Source organism: Physeter macrocephalus, chromosome 11 (assembly GCF_002837175.3).
Source record: "Physeter macrocephalus isolate SW-GA chromosome 11, ASM283717v5, whole genome shotgun sequence".
Taxonomy (NCBI): Eukaryota; Metazoa; Chordata; class Mammalia; order Artiodactyla; family Physeteridae; genus Physeter; species Physeter macrocephalus.
In genome coordinates this window covers 15,308,433-15,330,859 of record NC_041224.1, presented here as the reverse complement: position 1 = coordinate 15,330,859, position 22,427 = coordinate 15,308,433, and the positions used below count along the sequence as shown (strand labels likewise).

At 37.9% G+C, this 22,427-nt stretch overlaps 1 protein-coding gene across 22 annotated transcripts in view; it reads left to right on the top strand.

The window, feature by feature from the left end:
* The first annotated feature begins 261 nt into the window (after positions 1 to 261).
* The window catches only part of MYO3A (myosin IIIA), a 206,463-nt gene continuing 184,297 nt past the window's right edge, over positions 262 to 22,427 (top strand). For 12 of the 22 annotated variants that reach the window (XR_003681776.1, XR_003681777.1, XM_028495296.1 and 9 more), the window contains exons 1-4: positions 504 to 530; positions 1,158 to 1,244; positions 14,734 to 14,918; positions 17,531 to 17,665. Coding sequence is in view for 18 of the 22 variants with exons in the window: in XM_028495296.1 (XP_028351097.1) it covers positions 14,751 to 14,918; positions 17,531 to 17,665 (303 nt within the window). In the remaining 4 variants the exon portion in view is untranslated. Of the gene's footprint in view, positions 279 to 503; positions 531 to 1,157; positions 1,245 to 6,068; positions 6,125 to 14,733; positions 14,919 to 17,530; positions 17,666 to 22,427 lie in introns of those variants that run through there. The other 10 variants (XM_055087760.1, XM_028495287.1, XM_028495290.1 and 7 more) reach the window with 7 other exon arrangements.

Below are 22,427 nucleotides of genomic sequence, written 5' to 3'. Positions count from 1 at the left end.
GGTCCTCTCTTTTTCCCCCGGGCTCCAGGCCAGAGAGGCGCGGCCGAACGCCATGAAGGCCCTCGCAGCCTCGGCCGCCAGTCCCGGGCCCTGTGAGGAGCGCGGGGCGGACGGCGCGGCCTCCCCTCCCGGCGGTCCGGGGGAAGGCGACTCCCGCGGGCGGGAGGAAGAACGCGCCTCCAGAGCCTGGCGAGGGGCCGCCCCCTCGAGCGCCCCGCCCCCGGCCGTCCCGCCCTGCACGCCCGAGGGGTGGGTGGAGACGCCGGCTTCCGGCCCAGGTAGGGGTCTGGGCCTCGGCGGCGGGGAGCCCTGGGCCTGGCGGCGTCGCTTCCCCGGCCGCTGGGGGCGGGTGGGGCGAGCGCGGGGCTCCGAGAACCCCGCGTCCACCCCGGGAAACCGGACCGGGAACGGGAGGGGGGTTCGTGGGGACCGCGCGCCTCGTCCCGACCGAGTCTCGGGAACCTGTGGCCCGCGCCGTGCCGGCTCAACCCGAGGGAACGCCTGTTCAGGGCTGATTTCTCTGGCAGCAGGTCGGTGGAGCTGGGGTCCCTGTCGCTCCAGACGCATCTCTAAAGTTTCCTTTTTAAGGAGAACGTGCAGACAGGAAAGAGCATTGTGATATTGAGAAGAAGAGAAATCCTCCCAGAAACGATGTCATCTCGACTTGCTCACCAACAGCCCTGTTCTGTAGTAGTTTGTTTGCACCTTGCTAGAATTTTCCTACGAGAAATTTTTAAAAAAATTTAAATAATATTTTATTATTATTGGGATGATTGTTGGCTATAAGCCTTGAAATAGACATTGTAATGGCCCTAAAATTTAAAAAAAAAAAAAAAGATTTTTGAGAAAATTTGAAAACCCAAAGAATCCTTATGGGTTTTGTTGTGTCTGGAGTTTTCTTGGTGATTGAATGGGTGCCCTTAAAGCCTCTTAATTTTTTTTTGTAACTCTCATTGGTCCAGTAAGTTTAGAGTTATTTTATGCCTGCACAGAATGTGAGGTGTTCCGTGTTACTTGTGCAAATAATGCTAAACCTGAGGAATAAATTGTCGTTGAGCCATACTACCTAAACGTTTCTAGGTTCGACTTCTAAATACTTTCCATGGATCCTTGATGCTTATCCTGTAACACCTTGACTTGTTTGTTGTGTGTTACAGGCCCAGGATCACAGCTGCAGTCTGGATACTTACTCTATGTCATGATATCCGAACATTATTATGCATTCTTTTCAAGCTTTGCTAAAGGTAGGTGATAAAGTCGACAAGTTTTCTGGATTTGCCGGAGCCTAAGTGCCAAGTTTTGACAGATAAATGACGGTGCATGTTATTCATGCCGTATTGATTTTTATTCTATTATAAAAGATAATTGTTTTCAAAAGGGGAAATTTAGAAATGTATAAGATTTCAAAGATAACTTGTTCTTTATGAGTATATTGATGTGATGTCTTGGCATGTGAAAAATTACTCTCATTTGTCTTAGTCCTTTTTTATTATTATTTTTGGGAACCAAGAAAGCACAAAGTAAAAGATTCAATGTGGTGATCTTTAATACCAGACTATATTTATTTGGAGAGATTTTGGTCAGTCACATAAGGAGTAGCATTGTCCTGCACTTCCTTTTTCAACTATATCTTTACAGCTTATTTTTTTTTCTGCAAATATTCTTTGAAAAGTAACTTTTATCTGTCAAGTCCAAACTATTTGAAAGTTCATTAGTTGTTACTAATAGTGTGATAAACAAACAGATATTTGAAAGTGCAAATATACTTTAGACTATATAGATGTAAAGTATGTACAGTTTTGATGTAAGAATGTTTGATCATTTTAATAATTTCTGCAATGTCAGTGCTGTAAACTATTTACTTCCTTTTTTTTTTTTCTTTAACCCAACAAATGAGGGTCTCTTCATTAGTTTTTTCCCTGGATTGATAATTTGAAAGATTGTATCTAACAAACTCCCTTTCCTTTGCATAGGAAACAAACTCAGTTATCCTTAGAGGGTAAACACATTTCCATTAGACTTTCAAACTAATTCACAGAAGACCCCTTACCACTTTAAGGACTCACAGGGAGTCAGGAACCTCAAGTTGGGAAGCATTACTCTTTAGAACTGAAATCATCTATCACTGAACAGCAAATTTCTTTCTTTAAAAAAAATAAATTTATTTATTTTATTTTTGGCTGCGTTGGGTCTTTATTGCTGCACGCTGGCTTTCTCTAGTTGCAGCGTGCAGGCTTCTCATTGCGGTGGTTTCTCTTGCTGCGGAGCAAGGGCTCTAGGCATGCGGGCTCAGTAGTTGTGGCGCACAGACTTAGTTGCTTCTCGGCATGTGGGATCTTCCCGGACCAGGGCTCGAACCCGTGTCCCCTGCATTGACAGGCAGATTCTTAACCACTGAGCCACCAGGGAAGTCCTCAAATTTCTACCATGGACTTTGACCTGGTTTGTTTCTTGACTCTTCCATTTACCAGCATTATGACCTTAAAAACTCTCTAATCCTCAGTCTTCTTTTCTGAAAATGGGGGTTATAGTAATGCCTTTCTGAAAGGGTTTCTTATAAGTGTTAAAAGTTAAATGACATAATGCATGTAAAACTATAAGCCCAGTAGGTACCTGGCACCTGATAAACAGTCAGAAAAATGTTAGACATTGTTGTTATCTATTTTTCCTGATGTCCCAGGGTGATTACACCACGTGGATAGGTTCTTGTTTATTGGCCATTTTTAACAAAGAACACAAAACAAACCTCATGTAGCAGTCACAGGCTGATATAGGCATAAAGGCTGAATTTGGCTGAATTTGCTATATTTATTTGGGTCAGCTTGGTACTTTAAAATAACTGACTACTTTACGACTATTTACCAATGGTTTGTAGAATTTATGTAAATTCCCAGAGTCCTCGCTTCTCCTGAAAAACAAGAGGACCAGGCAGGGTGGGGCTTGCAGCTGGCAGTGCTGCGCCAGGATGTGGCCGCCCACTTTGCATGGGGCACACACTCTCCACTTGGCCACGATGCCTCTACCCCCTGCTTTTATTTCATCCAGGTGTGCTTCACTCATATATTTTACCTCCTTTGTCCCTGCAGACATCTCAGTTTGTGATTTCTGACTCAGGAAATATCCCTTACTAATTTGAACAGGTAATTGTGTGGCCAAAACTATAACCCAGCTTGCATCCTTGAAAAAGGAGGCGAGTCATCCTGTATTACAATTTACAAAGCATCATTTCCTCATAAAACTCATTTGATACTTAGGTCAACTCTGAGAATTAGTTCAAACATGCATTATTATTCCATTTTACAGCTGTGGGCACTGAAGTTTATAGGTTTGTACCAAAACTTAAAATCGTGTTTTGATGACTTAAAGTTTTTGGGGTTCTCACTAATGCCACTTTTTATTTATTTATTTTTTTTGTGGTATGCGGGCCTCCCTTTGTTGTGGCCTCTCCTGTTGCGGAGCACAGGCTCTGGACACGCAGGCTCGGCGGCCATGGCTCATGGGCCCAGCCGCTCCGCGGCATGTGGGATCCTCCCAGACCGGGGCGCGAACCCGGTTCCCCTGCATTGGCAGGCGGACGCGCAACCACTGCGCCACCAGGGAAGCCCCCCACTTTTTAAATAGGGAGAAATTTTCTAGGAAATGATAGCCTTTCTTTTGGTTCTAGTGTTTAAGCACGTACTTTTATCCCAGTAATTGCAGAATGAGAAAATGAGTGGTGGAAAGCAGAATACATGGCTAGAAGTACATAAGTAGACCTGTTTCCCTTCTCTAGAAAATGCTTTTAAGCAAATTGAAGGGAACAAAACATGGGTTATGGCTCATTCAAAGCAGATCATACATATAACTGGACAAGGTCTGTTTTAAACCAAACTTTATTGCCTGTGTTATTGGAAAGCTGGAAGGGATATGTGACCGATTTATCTGGTCTGTAGTTCAGCAAGACCAGAGATTTCTGTGAGCCTGTGTTTTAAAGTTCTGTGAAAACGGAGATACTTGAAACTTGCTTGGTGATTCAGCCTGGTGTCTCTGGAAGGTGGTTTTACATGGCAAACTCACTTTTCTCTAGGCTGCTTTTAACCAGCAAGGCTTTATGGCTTTCATAATCATACCAGGAGAATAGTCTACACAATAAATTAAAATCACGCACAGTTCATTTGTGGGCGTAATAACTGATGATATGTGACCATGTCTGAGAGAAGTTCAGCCAGCCATGCACATGGTTGGGGAAGCATCTCGGCAAAGACTACAGGAGGTCCTGCAGCAGCAAAGAGTCTACAACGTTCTAAGACTTGTCAGAAGGCAGCTGAGGCTGCAGTCACTGTGAGTGGTGAAGAAGAACATAGGTTGAGTTTTGGGAGGTCAGAAAGGATCCCAAGGACATGGTAAGCGTGTGGATTTTGAAGGATTTTTAGCGGGAAGATAGCGTAGTCCGGCTTCTGTGTTGAGATCCTTCTGGCTGCTGTCTGTGGAGAGAGACAAGTTCTGTAGCTGCCCTACTGATGTTCCAGGATTTCTCTTTCATCACAGGCAGGGCCTGCTTTTGACTCTAACTTAAACCATATGTGATGCAGTTTAAACAGCTTGGCAGAAGCGCATGCATAAAGGGAAGGATCTTCCAGTAATATTCTACAGAAAAAAGTGAGAATCGCAGTGTTAAAATATTGCTTAGTTTTGAATAAAGCCCCTTGCTACTTTCTTAGTGTGTTTTCTCTCATGGGTGAATTGCATTTGCACTGAGAAATGGCGTTCTCTGTCTGTATTTTGGAAAAGTTAACAATTAAGCTGATTAAAGTTTGTGTTATATGAGAAGAGAAAATGTGCTTATGTTCACTTATGAAGCAATTATCCCTAAATTGGGTTTCTAGCCCCTTCTACTGATAAATTTGATCATTACCTCTAAAGTATTAAAAGATACTTAGAGTGATTTTCTGGTATTTAAGAACTTAACGTACTCTCCTTAGTGATTATATGCGTTAGGAATTGAGTGTTAAGAGTTAGAGTATGAAGGCCCGTTAATGCAAACATGCCAAGAAAAATAACTTTTATTTTTCTATTCTTTCCTTCTCTAATATTATTTCTAGGAAATTGTCCATTTAATCTGTTTTTAAGTTTCTTGATATAAAATTGTATCCTTTTATGATCTTTTTAGTCTCTGCTGTAATTTGTTAGTCTTTCCTCCTTAGTACTGTCCATCTGTGCCTTCTCTCGTTTGATTTTTTCTTGATCAGTCTTGATAGAGGCTTGTCTATTTTTAAAAAATTCTCTTTGAAGAACTATTATATTTATCAATCCTCTAATCTGTGAAACTGAGTTATTTGTCTTATTCTTTTTCTGTAATGTCTTTCTTTAATTTCAACTCTTCCTTTTTCTATACTTTTTGCTTTTATTTTGTAATTATATAATTTTTAGGTTTTCTTCCTTTGTAATAGAAAATTTGAGGCTATCTGTTTTCCTCTGTGTACTGTTTCAGCTGTATCCCATACATTTTCTTGAGTAGTATTTTTATTATTATTCAGTTCTAAGTCTATTTTAAAATGTCATTACATTTCTTCTTTGGCTCTTGAATTGCTCCTTTTAAAGTATCCAAGTGTATAGGTTTTTAAAAATTTATCTAATAGTTGTTGATTTCTTACTTAATTACATTGCAGTCATATGTGCTCAGGAAGAGTATTCATTATTACACACAGGATTTCATGTGTATTCAGGATATCCATTCAATTTTCTTTGTTAATTGTTTAAATTTTATTTATTCTTAAGAACTTTTTTCTCCACTTGATCCAAAAATCACTGGCAAGGTGTGTTAAAATCTCCCACTAAAATTGTGACTTTCTCCATTTTTCTTTGTATGTCTTTCAGTTCTTATTTTATGTATTTTGGGCCTCTGTTTTGAGCTTTTATATTTTCTTGGTGAATTAAGTCTTTGATTATTATGTAGTGATCCTCTTTACCTCTAATAAATATTTTTCCTTAGAGTACATTTTGTCTGATGTTAATCTAGCCACGTCACTTTCCTTTGTTGAATATTTACATGGTACCATTATTTTATTTCCAGTCTATCTCTATCTGTAGTTTATGTGAATCTCATGCAAACAGCCAGAAGCTACCGGTTTCTGTCTTTTGACTGGTGAGTTTGGTCCATTTACAATTCTTGTGATTACTGACATATTTATAATTCTTTCCACAGGGCTATTTTATGCTTTCTATTTCTTCTGCTTTTTTAATGCTTCCTTTATTCTCTTTTCCTGAGTTTTTTGATTGAATGAGTTTGTTAATATCCGTTTTTCTCTTTTAGTATTATGCATAGTATTTTGAGGGTCTAGTGTTTAAGTATTTGACATGTATATCTTAAAGTCTAAAGTTATTATTTCTAATTGCCTCTTTAATTATATGAGGAACTTAAGAACATTTTAAATTCTATCACTCTGCTTTTGATTATTATTGTTCATTTTTGTCTATTATCGTTTCTTACAGTCAGTGTTAGTTTAGATTTACACACGTGTGTAACAATTTATTTACTGTTTCTGGCAATTGAGACCTTCCTTGTGTGACCATTATCATTCTTCAGAGACATCCTTTAGAAGTTCTCTTTCTCAGGGGTCACTGTCATTAAACTCAATTTTTTTCTTTTTGGTGAAAAATATCTTTAATCTGCCTTTGATCTTGAAGGATACTTTTGTTTGTTCTAGATTAACAGTTATTTTATTTCAGCATTTTGAATATTGTACTACTGTTTTCTATTGAAATATCAGCAGTCACTCTAATTGTTTCCTTCTATATGTAATATATCTTTTCTATTCGGTTGATTTTAAGAGCTTCTCATTGTCTTTGGTTTTCTGTAGTTTCATTGCAGTGTATCTAACTGTGGATTTTCAAAAAAATTTACTGAGCTTCCTAAATTTGAGTGTTTATACCTTTCACCTGTTTGGGAAAACTTCCAGCCACTGTCTATTGCTTTTTCTCCATTCTCTCCTTCTCAAACTGATTAGATGCCTGTTAGACTGAATCAGTCAGGAAAACAGAATTAATACCAAGTAGTTCGACAGAGGGAATTTAATATGGTGCTATGGTCTGAATGTTTGTATCCTCCCCAAGTTCATATTTTTAAATCCTAACCACCAGGGTAATGGTGTTGGGTATGAGGCCTTTGGGAAGTGATTAGGTCACAAGGGCAGAGCCTCATGAATGGGATTAGCATTGTATAAAAGAGACCCCAGAGAGTGAGCTCCTCCCTTCCACCATGTGGGGTTACAGCAAAAAGACAGCTGTCTAGAAAGAAAGTGAATGCACACCCAACACCACATCTACCAGCACCATGATCTTGGACTTCCTAGCCTCTAGAACTGTGAGAAATAAACATTTGTTGTTTATAATCCACCCAGTTTATATAGTTTTTGCTAGAGCAGCCTGAACAGACTAAGACATACGGGGGATTAGTTACAAATGTTTTAGGACAGGGGTCCCCAACCCCCAGGCTGCACAGCAGGAGGTGAGCGACCGGCTAGTGAGCGAAGCTTTATCTGCCGCTCCCCATCACTCGCAATACCGCCTGAGCCATCCCCACCCCCGTGGAAAACTTGTCTTCCATGAGACCGGCCCCTGGTGCCAGAAAGGTTGGGGACCGCTGTTTTAGGATATCTGAAAGCCAAATGGGACAATGAAGCAAACTGAAAGTTAGCAATAGCAAAAAACACGCCTCAGGCTCTAGAGTTACAGCAAGGAGATAGTCTTACCAGAATTCAGAAGCTGAGGCCATCTAGAACCATGGCAAGTCTGCTCTACAGGAACAGGGACCGCTGGGGAGATACAGCCACTGATGGAGACACCACAAAACCCAGAGAAAGCAGAGGAGAAATATCCTCCTACCGTCCAGTCTCTTGCCTGGCACTCTCACTGACAGCATCTAGCGGGGAGGAAGCCAGTGGGACAAGGAGTTTGGGAAATACAGTTTTGAGATGTCAGCCCCCAAGATTCAGGACACGGAAGGTCATGCATGGATCTGAGAGCAAGCAGACCATTCTGATCTCACTTCCATATCTTTCAATTTGGCTCTCCTGTTTTTCTTTACTTTGTTTCCCTATACTACATACGGAGTAATATTTTTATTGTGGTAAAATGTACATTACATAGAGTTTACCCTTTTAACCATTTTAAAATGTGTAGTTCTGTGGCTGTAAGTACACTCATGTTGTTGTACAACGATCACCACCATCCACCTCCACAACTTCTTTTATCTTCCCAAACTGAGACTCTACCTGTTAAGTAATAATTCCCATTTTCCCTTCCCTGATCTCCTGGCAACCACAATTGTACCTTCTGTCTGTGAATTCGACTATTCTGGGTACTATGTATAAGTGGAATCATACACTATTTGACCTTTTGTGACAGGCTTTTCTTTTCACAACACATAAGGCCTTCTAGGCTTTTCCATGTTGTAGCATGTGTCAGAATTTTCTTCCCTCTTAAGGCTGAATCACATTCTATTATATGTAATACAACATTTTATTTATCCATTCATCCATTGATGGACATGAGGGCTGATTCCACCTTTTAGCTGTTGTGAGTAATACTGATATGAACATGGATGTACAAATAACTCTTTGAGACCCTCCTTTCAACTCTTTTGGATATATACCCAGAAGTAGAATTGCTGGATCATGTGGTAATTCAGCGTTTTTCTGAGGAAGCACCATGTCGTTTTCCACAGGAGTTGCACTATTTTACATTCCCACCAGCAATCACAAGAGTTTCAATATCTCCACACCCTGAACAACACTTGTTTTTTGTTGTTTGATAATAATAGCCATTTTAATGGTTGTGGAGTAGTATCTCTTCATGGTTTGATTTGCATTTTTCTAAGGATTAGTGATGCTTAGTGGCCATTTGTATATATCTTCTTTGGACAAATGTCTGTTCAAGTCCTTTGCCCATTTTAAAAATTAGGTTATTTTGTTGTTGTATTATAGGCATTCTTTATGTTCTGGATATTAACCCTTTATCAGGTATATGACTTACAAATATTTTCTTCTATCCTGTGGGTTGTCTGTTCACTCTGTTGATGGTGTCCTTTGAGGTACAAGGATTTTGAATTTTATGAAGTCTAATTTATCTGTTTTTTCCTCTTACCTGTGCTTTGGTGTCAGATTCAAGAAATCACTGCCAAATTCAGTGTCATGTAGCTTTTCCCATGTATTTTCTTCTAATTTTTATGGTTTTAACTCTTATGTTTAGGTCTTTGAACTATTTTGTGTCAGTTTTTGCATGTGGTGTAACATGAGGATTCAACTTCATTCTTTTGCATGTGGATTTCCAATTTTCTCAACACAAATTGTTAAAAAGACTGTTATTTCCTCATTGAATGGTCTTGACAGTCTTGTTGAAAATTACTTGACCATATATGTGAGGTTTTATTTCTGGGCTGTCTGTTTGATTCCCTTGGTCTATGTGTTTGTCCTTGTGGCAGTAAAACACTGAGTTGATTACTATAGCTTTGTAATAAGTTTTGAAAGCAGGAAGTGTGAGAGACCTTTAACTTTATTCTTCTTTTTCAGTATTGTTTGGGTTATTGAAAGTCCTTTGAGATTCCTTCCGATTTTGGGATGGATTTTTTTCTATTTATGCAAAAAAATCTCATTGGGATCTTGATAGGGTGTGCATTGAATCTACAGATTGCTTTGGGCAGTACACATAGACATCTTAGCAATATCATCTTCCAATACGTGAACACGATGTGTCTTTCCATTTCTTTGTGTCTTCTTTAATTTCTTTCAGCATTGTTTTGTAGTTATCACTATACAAGTCTCTCACCCTTCTTGGTTAAATGTATTCCTAAGTATTTTTTTTGGTGTTATTATAAATAGAATCACTTTCTTAATTTCTCTTTTGGGTTCATTGTTAAGTGTATAGAAATTCAACTGATCTTTGCATGTTGATTTTGCATCCCATAACTTTCCTGAATTCATGTATTAGTTCTAACAGCCTTTGTGGATTCTTTAGGGTTTTCTACATATAAGATCAAGTCACCTGTGAATAGAGATAATTTTATTCTTCCTTTCCAGTTTAGATGCCTTTTATTTCTTTTTAATAAATTATTTACTTATATTTTATTTTTGGATGTGTTGGGTCTTTGTTGCTATGCGTGGGCTTTCTCTAGTTGTGGCGAGCGGGGGCTACTCTTCGCTGCGGTGTGCGGGCTTCTAATTGCGGTGGCTTCTCTTGTTTCAGAGCACGGACTCTAGGCGCATGGGCTTCAGTAGTTGTGGCACGTGGCCTCTAGAGCACAGGCTCAGTAGTTGTGGCGCACGGGCTGTAGGCGCGCGCGGGCTTCAGTAGTTGTGGCACGTGGGCTCAGTAGTTGTGGCTCGCGGACTCTAGAGTGCAGACTCAGTAGTTGTGGTGCACGGGCTTAGTTGCTCCGTGGCATGTGGGATCTTCCTGGACCAGGGCTCGAACCCGTGTCCCCTGCATTGGCAGGCAGATTCTTAACCACTGCACCACCAGGGAAGTCCCATATTTCTTTTTCTTGATTGCTTGCTCTGGCCAGGACTTCCAGTACTGTGTTGGATAGAAATGGCAAAAGTAGTCAAACTTGCCTGGATGATACTTACAGAGTATCTCCTGTGTGCCAGTCATGGTTTTAGAGTCTTTGTGATACATCAGTGAACAGCCTGGATAAAATTTTAGCCCTTGTGGGGCTTACATTCTAGTAGCATAGAAAAAATAATAAATAAAACATAATAAACAAGAAATAATATAATGTGCAAAGAGGTAATAAGTGTTATGAAAACAGAGCAGGGTAAGGGGAACCAAGAGTTGGGAGGCAGGATGGAGTGGAGGACAGCAGGTTGAGATTTTAAATAGGATGGTTAGGGTAGGTCTCATTGAAAGGTGATGGCTGATGTAAGACTTGGAGGAAGTAAGCCATGTGGCTTCCTGGAGAATGAGCATTCTAGACAGAGGGAAGAGACAGCCCAGTGAGAGATCATCCTGTGTATGCTGTGTATTAGAATGCCTGCAGGCAGTTTGATTATTTTAGTAAAGAAGAATTAAGTGCAGGTTTACAAAAGCAGTCAGAATAATTGTTGAGATGAGTGTTAAAATCCTGAAGTAAGATACATTTTTATTGTATTATGGTCTTTTTTTCTATCATGAGAAAAACCTCAGTAGCTCAATATATAATAAATCAACTAAAAAAGGTGATTTTTCATTTTAAAATGTAGCTTTGTAAGTACCTTTTCAGAGTTATGGTAAATACATAGATCAAAATACAGTATATATATATATATATGTATATAAAGTAATTTTTTAGATTACACGATCATATAATTAAGAACAATTATATGTTTTAGTTTTATGAGCTAGAGAATTATTATTTTTTTATTCTTTGGGTGCTGAAGACTAGAAAAAATATAAACATTGCTATGTTGAATGCAATTTACTATAATCATTAAATAGTTGTTTACTAACTGTGACATTTTATTTTATTCTTAAAGAATAAACAACTGTGTATTTGAAAAGTATAGTTTAGGAGTCATAAGGCTTGTTTCTATTCTAATTCTTGAAATTCTTTACTGTTTAATTCTGAGGAAGTCTTTTTAGTGTTCTTTTGCCTAAAAGTTTTGTTTGTTTTAAATGGGACTTAACTAAGTGTATTCAGTTTCCAAAATGCCTGTGCATTTGTCATTTTGTTATTATTGTTTTATAATGTAGCAATGCACTGCTTTAAATATTTGTCTTACTATGAACTGTTAAAGAGGAAATTCTGTTTTAGATAAACTCCTGTTCTTGTTTAATGTCCAGCTCTAGTACTGCTAATTTCTGTATCTTTTCATGACACTTCAGAATTAATTGCTTCTTCACCTGGGCGACCATAGCACTTTATGCCTATTTCTATTACCTATCACTTTTCATAATATAGTTACATATTTATTTATCTATCCACAAGTTACCTATCTTTGTATCCCCAAAACTCTAAAATACTTTGCACACATTTGGTGTTCAGTCGCTTTTAACTGAATTCATATGCCTGTATATTTAAAGACCAACAGTTAATCCCTAATATTAAAACAGCAGAAATTAAAATAGTGTTCAATAACATTGCCACTGAAAAGGAAATATTCCATAAAATGAATGGTTTTCCTGGTTGAAAACTTCTACTTCAGGCATTTAATAGGATTTAATTTGGTCTTTTGGTCTAAATTTTACCTTATATGGATGGCATAAATGCTTATTTGCATGACTCAAGTAGATAGATGTTAAAAGTAGTTATCTTGTGACTGATTATGAAATCACTAAAGTGGATGATTATTACTGATTACCTCCTACTTGTTTCTTTGCATTTCGGATCAAAAGCACGAATTTCATAAGGATTAAGTGTTGTAAGAACTATTCATAAGTGTGTTTTTATGTAGCGATGTGAGAACTATTCATAAGTGTGTTTTTATGTAGTGATGTAATTTTCAGCAGGCATTCATAGCCATTTACTGGATGATGTCCCTTTAAATATAATGAATCAGAATATGATCCTTATTTTGTTTAGATTTTCAAATTCTTTTCAGCTCCTCCTAATCCTTATTTCTCTCTCCCATTTAAAAACTTTTTTGGAAGAACCATATTGATTCACTTATTCAACAGCTATGTATTTAACATCTACTACATGCCAGGCACAGAGTGAAGCATTGTAAGATTTGTAAGTCAACAAGAGAGATAAGATCTCAGTTCTCAGAATTAACAGATAAACAAATAAACATTTGCCCATTTAGCGAGCATTTACTAATTGTCTGCAATGTGTTAGGCATCATTCTGGGAACTGTGGATACAGCGGTAAAAATAATAAAGTCTGTATCCTCTGTAGCGTACATTTTGATGGAGGAATAAAATATACAGGGAAGACATTTCTAAAAATGTTATATTTGAGCTGAGATATGAGGATGAAATGGAACAGAAGAAAAAGACTGAGGCCAAACAGCAATTACTGATGATAAACAGAATGAACTCCTCGTGTTTGATGCACGTTGGTTTGTAGTTTCTGAGATAAGATTAAGTTTATTAATGCTTCCATTTTGTCACTTAATTATTAAATGAGGGCGTCAGTTGGGAAGTTTTGTGGGAGGCGATGGACAGCAAAGAGGGAACAATTTGAGGAGAGAGAAATTTGAGGACAGAGATCACTGTGAAATAGTTAATCACTCCAGAGAAAAGAGAATATACAAACCAGGGAAGTGCAGTAGAATTGCTGGGCAGTATTGAGGGTGTACTTGCAAGTTTTTTATCCTGAATTTAAAGTGAAACGATACAGCCTAGTTGTGTGGTTTTCTCTAGCTACAGGCACAGGTGTGAAGAAGATGCAGAGTTTAACCAGAGTTGGTTTCTTAACCCCAGGAGACTGGTGGTGGAGAAAGAGAAGAACAAGAGTGCTGAGGGCATTTGCAAGGAAGTTATAATAATTCAAGCTGTAGAATTTATGCTGGGGAAGGAGAAAATGAAGAGGGAATGAAGACTGAAGAGATCTGATGGATATAAAGAAAGCGAGGAATCAATGGATTGGTGGATTAAATGAGGTTGAAAGTTGTGGTCAGACAAGTGAATTTCATGGGCTAATATTATTATGTAATATTAACACATTTATTAATAGATGTGTTTCTATGTGTATACATACACATACAAGCACAGCTGCATCAACTTTTTTTTTTCATCCATGTTTTAACATCAAAAAGAGGGAGGTTTTGCACAGATAATTGAAAAATTCTGAGGACCGCTACAAGTTCTGGTTTCTCTTTCTGTTCCTTTTTTTTTCCTTTGTAATTTTATAGAAATGGTTGAGTGTAATATAAGGGGAACGTGAAAGGCTAAAAGCTTTACTTGGAAGATCTCATCTTAGGTTATGTATAAAATCTCTTTAAAAATCACTTGACCTTATTGGCCATATTCTCCTAATTATTTCAGCACTGTGCCAGGTGCTGGGCATACAGTAATATCAGGTCAAGGTGGGTTCAGAGTGGTCTTGGAGTGCAGAGGTGGGCACACAACCTAAATGGGATGGAGAGTGGTCACATTTGGAGGAAATGACATCTAAGCTAACATCTGAAAAGATAAGTAGTAGCAAAGAAATCACAGAAGTGGGAGGGAATGGTGTATATGGAGATCCTCAAGCAAGAAAGAAATGACCTGAGGGATCCCAAGTGGCTGGTTTGTAGTGTCTGAGGGAAGAGGTGTTGAGACCTGAGGCTAGGAAATTAAGCAAGGGCTATATTTTAAAGGACCTGGTAGTTTATGTCAAAGAAATTTCATCCTAAAAGCAGTGGGGGACTGATCATTGGGTTTTATTTACATAGACCAGTGATATAAAACACAATCATTTTAAAGTGTGGGATTTGCTTTGATGGAGAGGTTGAATTTTATCATCTCTAAGGTTCATTCTAAAATTCTTTGATTCATGAGTATAAAGCAGTAAATCAAAATGATTTAAATATGTGCCTCTTATTTTAATCTGAAAATAATTAGCAGCAATTAAAGTGGAACTGTATTAAACATAGAAAGCCCTGCTTACAAAGCATTATTAAACTCATATTCGTCTGTTTGCAAAAAGGAATTGAAATTTTTCCATGACTCTGAGTACATTTGGTTACTGCTATTTTCCATATCAGTGAAAATATTAGATAATTTCCCATGAGTTTATGTGTGCCATTTAATATCACCAATCAAATGTAGATGAAACTCTGTGCTTTTTCTCTCCAGTGATTTAAACTTTTAAGATGCTTCCAATAATTGGAAAAACAATCATCTTTGATAACTTTCCCGATCCTTCTGATACATGGGAAATCACTGAAACAATCGGCAAAGGAACTTATGGAAAAGTTTTTAAAGTGTTGAATAAGAAAAATGGCCAAAAAGCAGCAGTCAAAATTCTGGATCCGATTCATGTAAGTCACATTGGTTTTTTTTTTCCTGCTAACTAACTTTTAAAAAAAATCTGTATTAAACAGTTAAAAAGTCTCTAGGTATCTTATCTTGATTTATTTATCACAATGTCAGTTACAATTTGAAGAAAATGTTTTTTAAAAAAAAAGTCTACTTGTTAGAGGTTCCTTGTTTATATGCTTAACATATATAATAAGGTACAATAAATACTTGATACATGAATAAATATGTAATGCAAATAAGTATATAAATAGTACAACTCTCAACAGCTCAACAGTTGATTTAATATTATTTTAGATTTCAAAGGGTTGTCAGAATACAGATTTATGGGTCTAGAAGTAATCCTAAAATGTCGTCTGTACCAGATCTCCTTTTCATCCTGTGTTTATTTAGGCTTCAGGCAGAATTCCTCTTATTCCAAACCAGAAATATTTTTTAAATTAAATTTCATTCAGAAAAGGGAAGTTAATTTTCAGGTTTACTGAAGTGTTTCCAGAGCAGAAATGATGTTCCTTTATAACCAGGGTGAGGTTCCTTGTGAAAAATTGAATGTCATGGTCAGTCCACATGGCCTCTTTTTCAGCAGTGCCCCAGTGGGCTCCTCCTTTGCTTTTTGGGGGAAATCCAGTTGTGATGAGGGGAACTCATCTTTCTTTGCCTTTAAGGGCATGAGGAGATGGATGAGATTCTTCTTTCTGGCACATTTAGGAGCATTTCCAGCTACTGGGGCGTACATAGCTCTCCCCTAGCACCTGGGAGAGCCGGAGTAAGCTCAGTGAGCCCATAATCCCCCAACCTCTACTGAGAGCAGCTTCTCCAATTACTCAGCTCTTGCACACGTGATGGGAGTGCCGTGTGATGGAAAGGACGCGGTGTGTGTGCCGTGTGATGGAAAGGACGCGGTGTGTGTGGGGAGGGCATCAGAGTCCTCGTCACAGCTCTCACGCTCATAAACTGTAGGACCCTGCAGAAGGTCTGCCCCCGGGCCTCTGTTCACCCTGGTGTTGCTCTTTCTTTTTTGATAGTTTATTTCTGCGAAATCCATGATAACTACATAGTTTCATATATCTTTGAGCAGAGGAGAGGGAAGGTGGGGTTTCTTTTCAAGTAGTAAAATAGATACACTGGAGGGAAAAAAATGAATAGCACTGTGCCCAGGCTTCACTGATGCTGCCTGTCTTCATGTTCCCCTGTTGGAAAGTTCTTACCATTCAAACTGAGGGAAGAGAGACACAAATTAGGCTGTACCAAAGTAACTGTACCTCTGGTCTTTGCAATTATGGGTCTGTCCTTTGGTCTTCACTGTTAAGGGTTGGGGTCCATGGTGGCGAGAGAAAGGGCTCCAGACTGATCGCAATGTATCGCCCCATAATCAGTGTCTCTCTCCCATTTCTCTGCTTCTTTATGGACAAGAACAGTGGCTTGTGAATACATGTAGCCGTTATTCTTTCATAATTTACTCGTGTTTGTTATACTGCTAATCTTATAAATCATGTCGTCTTCTGTTGCTTAAAGGAATCATGTAGATTCATAACTACAGTATGAACTGTGTTCTTTTGCTGCTGTTATTCTTGTCATAGTACCTGTGTATTTTCCTAAGAATTCTTTATTTACTCTCATTCATCATGCCACAAGTCAAATAAAAAAGATTTATAACCAGGAGATTATAATCTTAATAAAATAAATTTAAATGCACCCAGGCATTTTGCAGAGTGGCTTTTTAAAAATTTTATTTTATTAAAAGGGTCTTACTGTTATGGATTTTGAACTAATAATCTTCTCTCCAAGGTAGGGAGGAAATGAGCAATACTAGAAGGCAGTAGACTAGTCCTGGATCTCACACAAACCAGCTTTTGTGACTCCAGCTGCCCTGAGCTTTAGTTTCTTCCTCTCAAATTAGAGCTCTGGTCTAAAATTCTTTCCAGCTCTCTGATTCCATGATTCTGTCTTAAAACAGTGTGGACATTAAATGTTACCATAAAATATTAGAAGTCTTTTTCTCATTTATGACTCTGTGAGTTGTTTCACATATATGTGATTTTCCTAGATACATGACTAAGTACCTAGTCATGTTTGCACTTTTACTGATGAGATAACAACCTATTCTACTTCTGGTGAATGGGCCTTTAGCTAACTAAAGGCTGTATGCCATCTTATGTAACTTAACTCTTTCACTTTTTTGGAAAGGTAGGAGTTCATTGCATGTATGACTAGTTTTTGATAGCCTTCGAATATCCTGTACTTCAAAGAAACGAAATGAACCAGCTAAAAGTTTTCATTTCAAATAAATGGTTTTGCCATCGAAATAAAGTTAACACTACAAAGAAAGGGAAATCATCTGAGGTAGTTCTCCATATACGTTTCTTTCTCACACAGAAATAGCCTTTTATTTATTTGTTTTCAATGAAATAAACGTAATTAGAGATGTATTTGATTAGCAGGAAAATCACAATATCTCCCCTTAAGCAGTTTCAATACATAGTACTGAGTGCAGTAAAAACTATTCTGACCTTGCTTTGACAAAATAAAATTCTACATTTGGTAGTCTAAATTGTTTCTTTGACTTCATTCATGTTTTACTCACCGTTCTCTCCCCATGACTTTTTGAAACTAGGATATTGACGAAGAGATTGAAGCAGAGTACAACATCTTAAAAGCACTTTCTGACCACCCTAATGTGGTCAGATTCTATGGCATGTACTTTAAGAAGGATAAAATAAATGGAGATAAGCTGTGGCTGGTTCTTGAGGTGAGTGTTTCAACATTATTTTACATGTGGAAATTTGCAGTGTGGTCTTTTTTTTTAAAATAAAATTTATTTATTTATTTATTACTTTTGGCTGCATTGGGTCTTCGTTGCTGCACGCAGGTTTTCTCTAGTTTCAGCGGGCGGGGGCCACTCTTTGTTGTGGCGCGTGGGCTTCTCATTCCGGTAGCTTCTCTTGTTGTGGAGCACGGGCTCCAGGCCCGTGGGCTCTAGGTGCGCAGGCTCAGTAGTTGTGGCTCGCGGGCTCTAGAGTGCAGGCTCAGTAGTTGTGGCGCACAAGCTTAGCTGCTCCATGGCATGTGGGATCTTCCCGGACCAGGGCTCGAACCCGTGTCCCCTGCATTGGCAGGCGGATTCTTAACCACTGCGCCACCAGGGAAGCCCCTGCAGTGTGGTCTTGGAATGACTTAATGTTTATGTAACATTGACCCCATAAAGCAGTTCTAATATGTTCCTGGCTGGTCACATCCTTTGTAGAACGTTATGCCCGGTTCTGGTCTTGCCATCTTTAGAAACGTGGGGAAATTAAAGAAAATTAATTAAAGATTAAAAGAAAATGTTTCACGACTTCCCTTGCGGTCCAGTGGTTAAGACCCCGCCCTGCGGGGTCAGGTACCTGGTGGGGGAACTAAGATCCCACACGCTATGCAGACAAAAAAACAACAACAACAACAATAAAAGAAAATGTTTCCACAATAAAAGACTAAAGAAACCAGGATTATTTTTCTTTCAGAAGAACATGTTATAAAGGGACTTCATTATAATTTTTATTTATTCATCCATATTTTGTTCAACATAACACGCGACAGAGGCTCAGTGCCAGGTGCTATGATATGAGAGAAAATTAATGTACCTGAGGCATCATTAGACAAAAATGGCGAGCTGCTATTTCTTCTTCTGGCTTCACTGAATACTAATGACATAAACTACAGAACCAGGTATGGTGGGTCCTCCATATCTGTGGGTTCCACGCAGTTGGATTCAAACAGCGTGATCTGTGGATATGGAGGGTCAACTGTATTTACATTTATGGGGAAAAACCTTACTAGAAATGGTGTTGAATATTGAATAAGTTGCCAAAGGGAAATTATAGGGTCTGCCTTTTCAATTTCTGAGAATAGGTTGGGACAGTTCTCTCTAATGCAGGAGTACTGGAAGGTGCCCCACTAAGGTAACTGCCAGTCCTAGAAGAATGTAAGAATGTGTTTCTTCTGATTTTCATTGAATATTTTTATTCAAGTTGAAGTAATCATTAATTCCAATAAAATTTATAAAAATTTTTAAAAGCTGCTCTTGTCAAACTCAGGGCTATTAAGATCTTTATTTGATCACCTTAGCAGCATCTATTTATTGTATTCACATTATTTTATTTTTTTAATTGAAGTATAGTTGATTTATAATGTTAGTTTATGGAGTAAAGCAAAGTGATTCAGTCATATATATATAGATAGATAGATAGATATACTCTTTTTCATATTCTTTTCCATATGGTTTATCGCAGGATATTGAATATAGTTTACTGTGCTGTGCAGTTGGACCTTGTTGTTTATCCATTCTATATATAATAGTTTGCATCTGCTAATCTCAAACTCCCAATCCATCTCTCCCCTGCACTCCCCTTCCTCTTGACAACTGCAAGTTTGTTCTCTGTGTCTTGTATTCACGTTATTTCATTAACATTTGATTATTCTGTTTCTTTTTTGGAATGTGCCATTGATTTTCCTGCACAATAATCATTTATAAATTATATTGTCTCCATCCTTTATATTTTTTCTATTATGGTTTTTAAACGAAGTAGTGATCATTGTAGAAAATACTTGAAACTATAAAAAGAACCACTCTTACCTTTGAACATATTTTCTTCATCTTTTTTTGTATGTTTAAAATGATTGACAATATTTTTTATGAAATTAGCATATTTTCCAGTTCATATAATTTCAGATAGACGTAATCATTTTTATCTTTTTAAAAATAAATACATTCACTTGATTAATAAAAAGCAAGTAGAACCAGAGGGCTTATAATACCGAACAATATTAGTGTAGATCCAGGTTAGTGGTGCCACCCTCTCCTGAGCAGGTAGGTCTGTGCTTTTGCTGTGTTGATCGCTGTACCTGGAAATAGATGGCCGAACTTCTCTACTCTTCCATTTCCTAATCCGTATTCTGAGTTTTGGCACGATTATTAATTGCACCTCTGGAATGCTGTGCCCTCCTTCTCCCTTCTGGAGGTCTGCCAGGTATTTGACCTCTGATATCTCTCTGCTGCTCACTCGGGTGGAATCCACCGTTTCTGGATCCCTCGGCCTCCTCTTTCCCCGGTTACTTCTCTGTTTCGCACATCATGTAGTTATGTGCCTTGCTCCCATTATCCACGCTACTGATGTCACCAGATCTTGAGTCCGTTCAGTTCAGTTTTTCTCAGGAACAAAACCCCTATCTGTGTGTGTGTGTGTGTGTGTGTGTGTGTGTGTGTGTGTGTGTGTGTGTGTGGTGCTCAGGCAGGCTCCTGGATGTTGATATTTTGTGTGTGGGGTAAGAGCGTGTCCAGTCTCGATGAGAGACCTCCAAAGGATCCCTTTTCTCTGCCCCTCCCCTCCCACCTCCTCCACTTTCACTCTTACCTTGCCCTGTCTGGGTTAATCTGCCCAGGTGACCTCAAAATAGCCCCCAGCTAGCACTTCAGTTTGCGGCTTCCTCTGCATTACTCAGTTACCACTCGGTCATCTGCACGCCATGGTGAAAAATTCTGTTGCGATCTCTGCTCCACTACTCTCCCTTTTTGTTCTTTTTTCTCTTGTGGTTTTATACTTTTTTATTCCTTTACTAGCATTTTAATGGAGATTCACATGTGAGAGGAAATAAATGTATATGTTTAATCTGCCACCTTTAATTGAACCAGAGTCTTTCAAAATTGTAAAATAGAATTTTCAAGAACCTTCTCAGAATCTGAAACTATGCATTATTTTATAGAAGGTTAAAAAATTTTTTAAATAACTAGTTGTGTTCTTTAGAGGTAGGCAATTTATTATGATTTCAGAATTATTTTGTATTTCTCAGTTTAGTTCAAGATAGCTTTATCGTTTTAGTTAAATCATGCATTAGAACAAAGCAAAACTTTTACTCATCTCAACATAATTACCTAAGTAATAGAATGTAAATTATGAACTTAAACCATTTTGCCTTAAACTAATGGTGAATTTTAAAGAATTTACTTCATATTTGTGTTTGTGTATTTGAGATGCGACGCTCTGCAAATCCTTAATGCAGTCTTGAATAAAATTTTGTATATTTATATCCTTCAGAACATTTTCAGTAATGCATCTTTAATTTTTTTCCATGTTGAATCATTGGAAGATTAGCTTTTGAAGATTCAGGTGTTCCGCCTAATGTAGGCCTAAATGGGCAAGGACACAAGGTACAGATCTTTGCCCAGAGTTTAAAAATATTGAATGAGATCAGTCACTGTCTTTTATGCCTAACAAATTCCTCTTCTAATTATATTGTTATTTCTCAGTATAATCACTTGGAGTTAGGTGTGAGTTGGAGACTGACTCCTGGTCATAGTTAAATGTTCTTTTGAGAGAGCAGAAAAGATTGATTAAAATGCTTTTGGAACATCAGGTACAAGCAAAGTGGCTTCCTGATATAATGAATCAGCAGAGACTTAACAGCTTCTTTGAACTTTGTCCTTATATTTTATTATCAGATGGAGGTATTGGAAATATCCCTAAAAGGCTTGAGAAAAAAGAATAAATGGTAGTTTATTGAAATAGTATTTCAGGAATCTGACCTATTTGCACTTACAAAGTGGGGGAAAAACATGGAGAAAGCAAGAAGTTGGTAAACTGTATGTAAGATAATTGATTTGCATATGCAAATTAGACTAATTATATATACACATAAGTGGCTAGATATACAATTACCTGATTTATAAACATGAATGGTGCAGGTGCTGCTTTAGAGGCACTTTCAGAAAATTGGCTTGTGGCATAAATACTTTATTCTACAAAATGACTACTAATTATACCTCTTATCATAATAAAGCCCCAATAAATTATTCTGCATGAGGGTATCAAAAGGATGGCCAAAGAGGGGCTGTGGTATTACCCAGAGAGTCAAGCTAACAATGCTAGACTTCTGATGTGTATCTACATAAAGAAGGTGTGTCCTGGAGGGGCTGAGCCGTCAGTAGTATCCCTCGTTATCAGCCTGGCATGTGCAGGGGGGCCGTACCAGCTTAGACAAACTCCTGCCCAGGGATTTTTCATCTTGAAAAATCATTTTATTTATATTTCGATCCAGAATTGAAATTCTAAGAAAGGGATTACTTGCTCAGATTTTACTGGGTAGTCTATTTTTTCTATTATTTAGTTGTGATTTTTGAATTATTGCTTTCACTTTGATACAATTTTTCTTCTTCCTGTTTTTTTCTTTCATTTTGTTACACTATAAATTTTTGAGCATTAATGATATACAGGCCTCTGTTTAGGAATTATTTCCTTCTAAATTCTCTGTATATTTATTTTCAGAACATACTGAAGAGCACTAGTTGCTAGCTCTCTGAAATTCCAGTTACACATTTGAAATGAAACTACCTAAGAAGAGAAGGGGTAGAAAGTTTTCTTTTGTGGGAACTGATTTTTTTGCAAAACGTCTATGGGAATTTTTATTGTTACTTAGTATTCTAGGTTTTCCTAATGATGTCAGCATAAAGGGAGAACTGATGTATTTTTTTTTTTTTT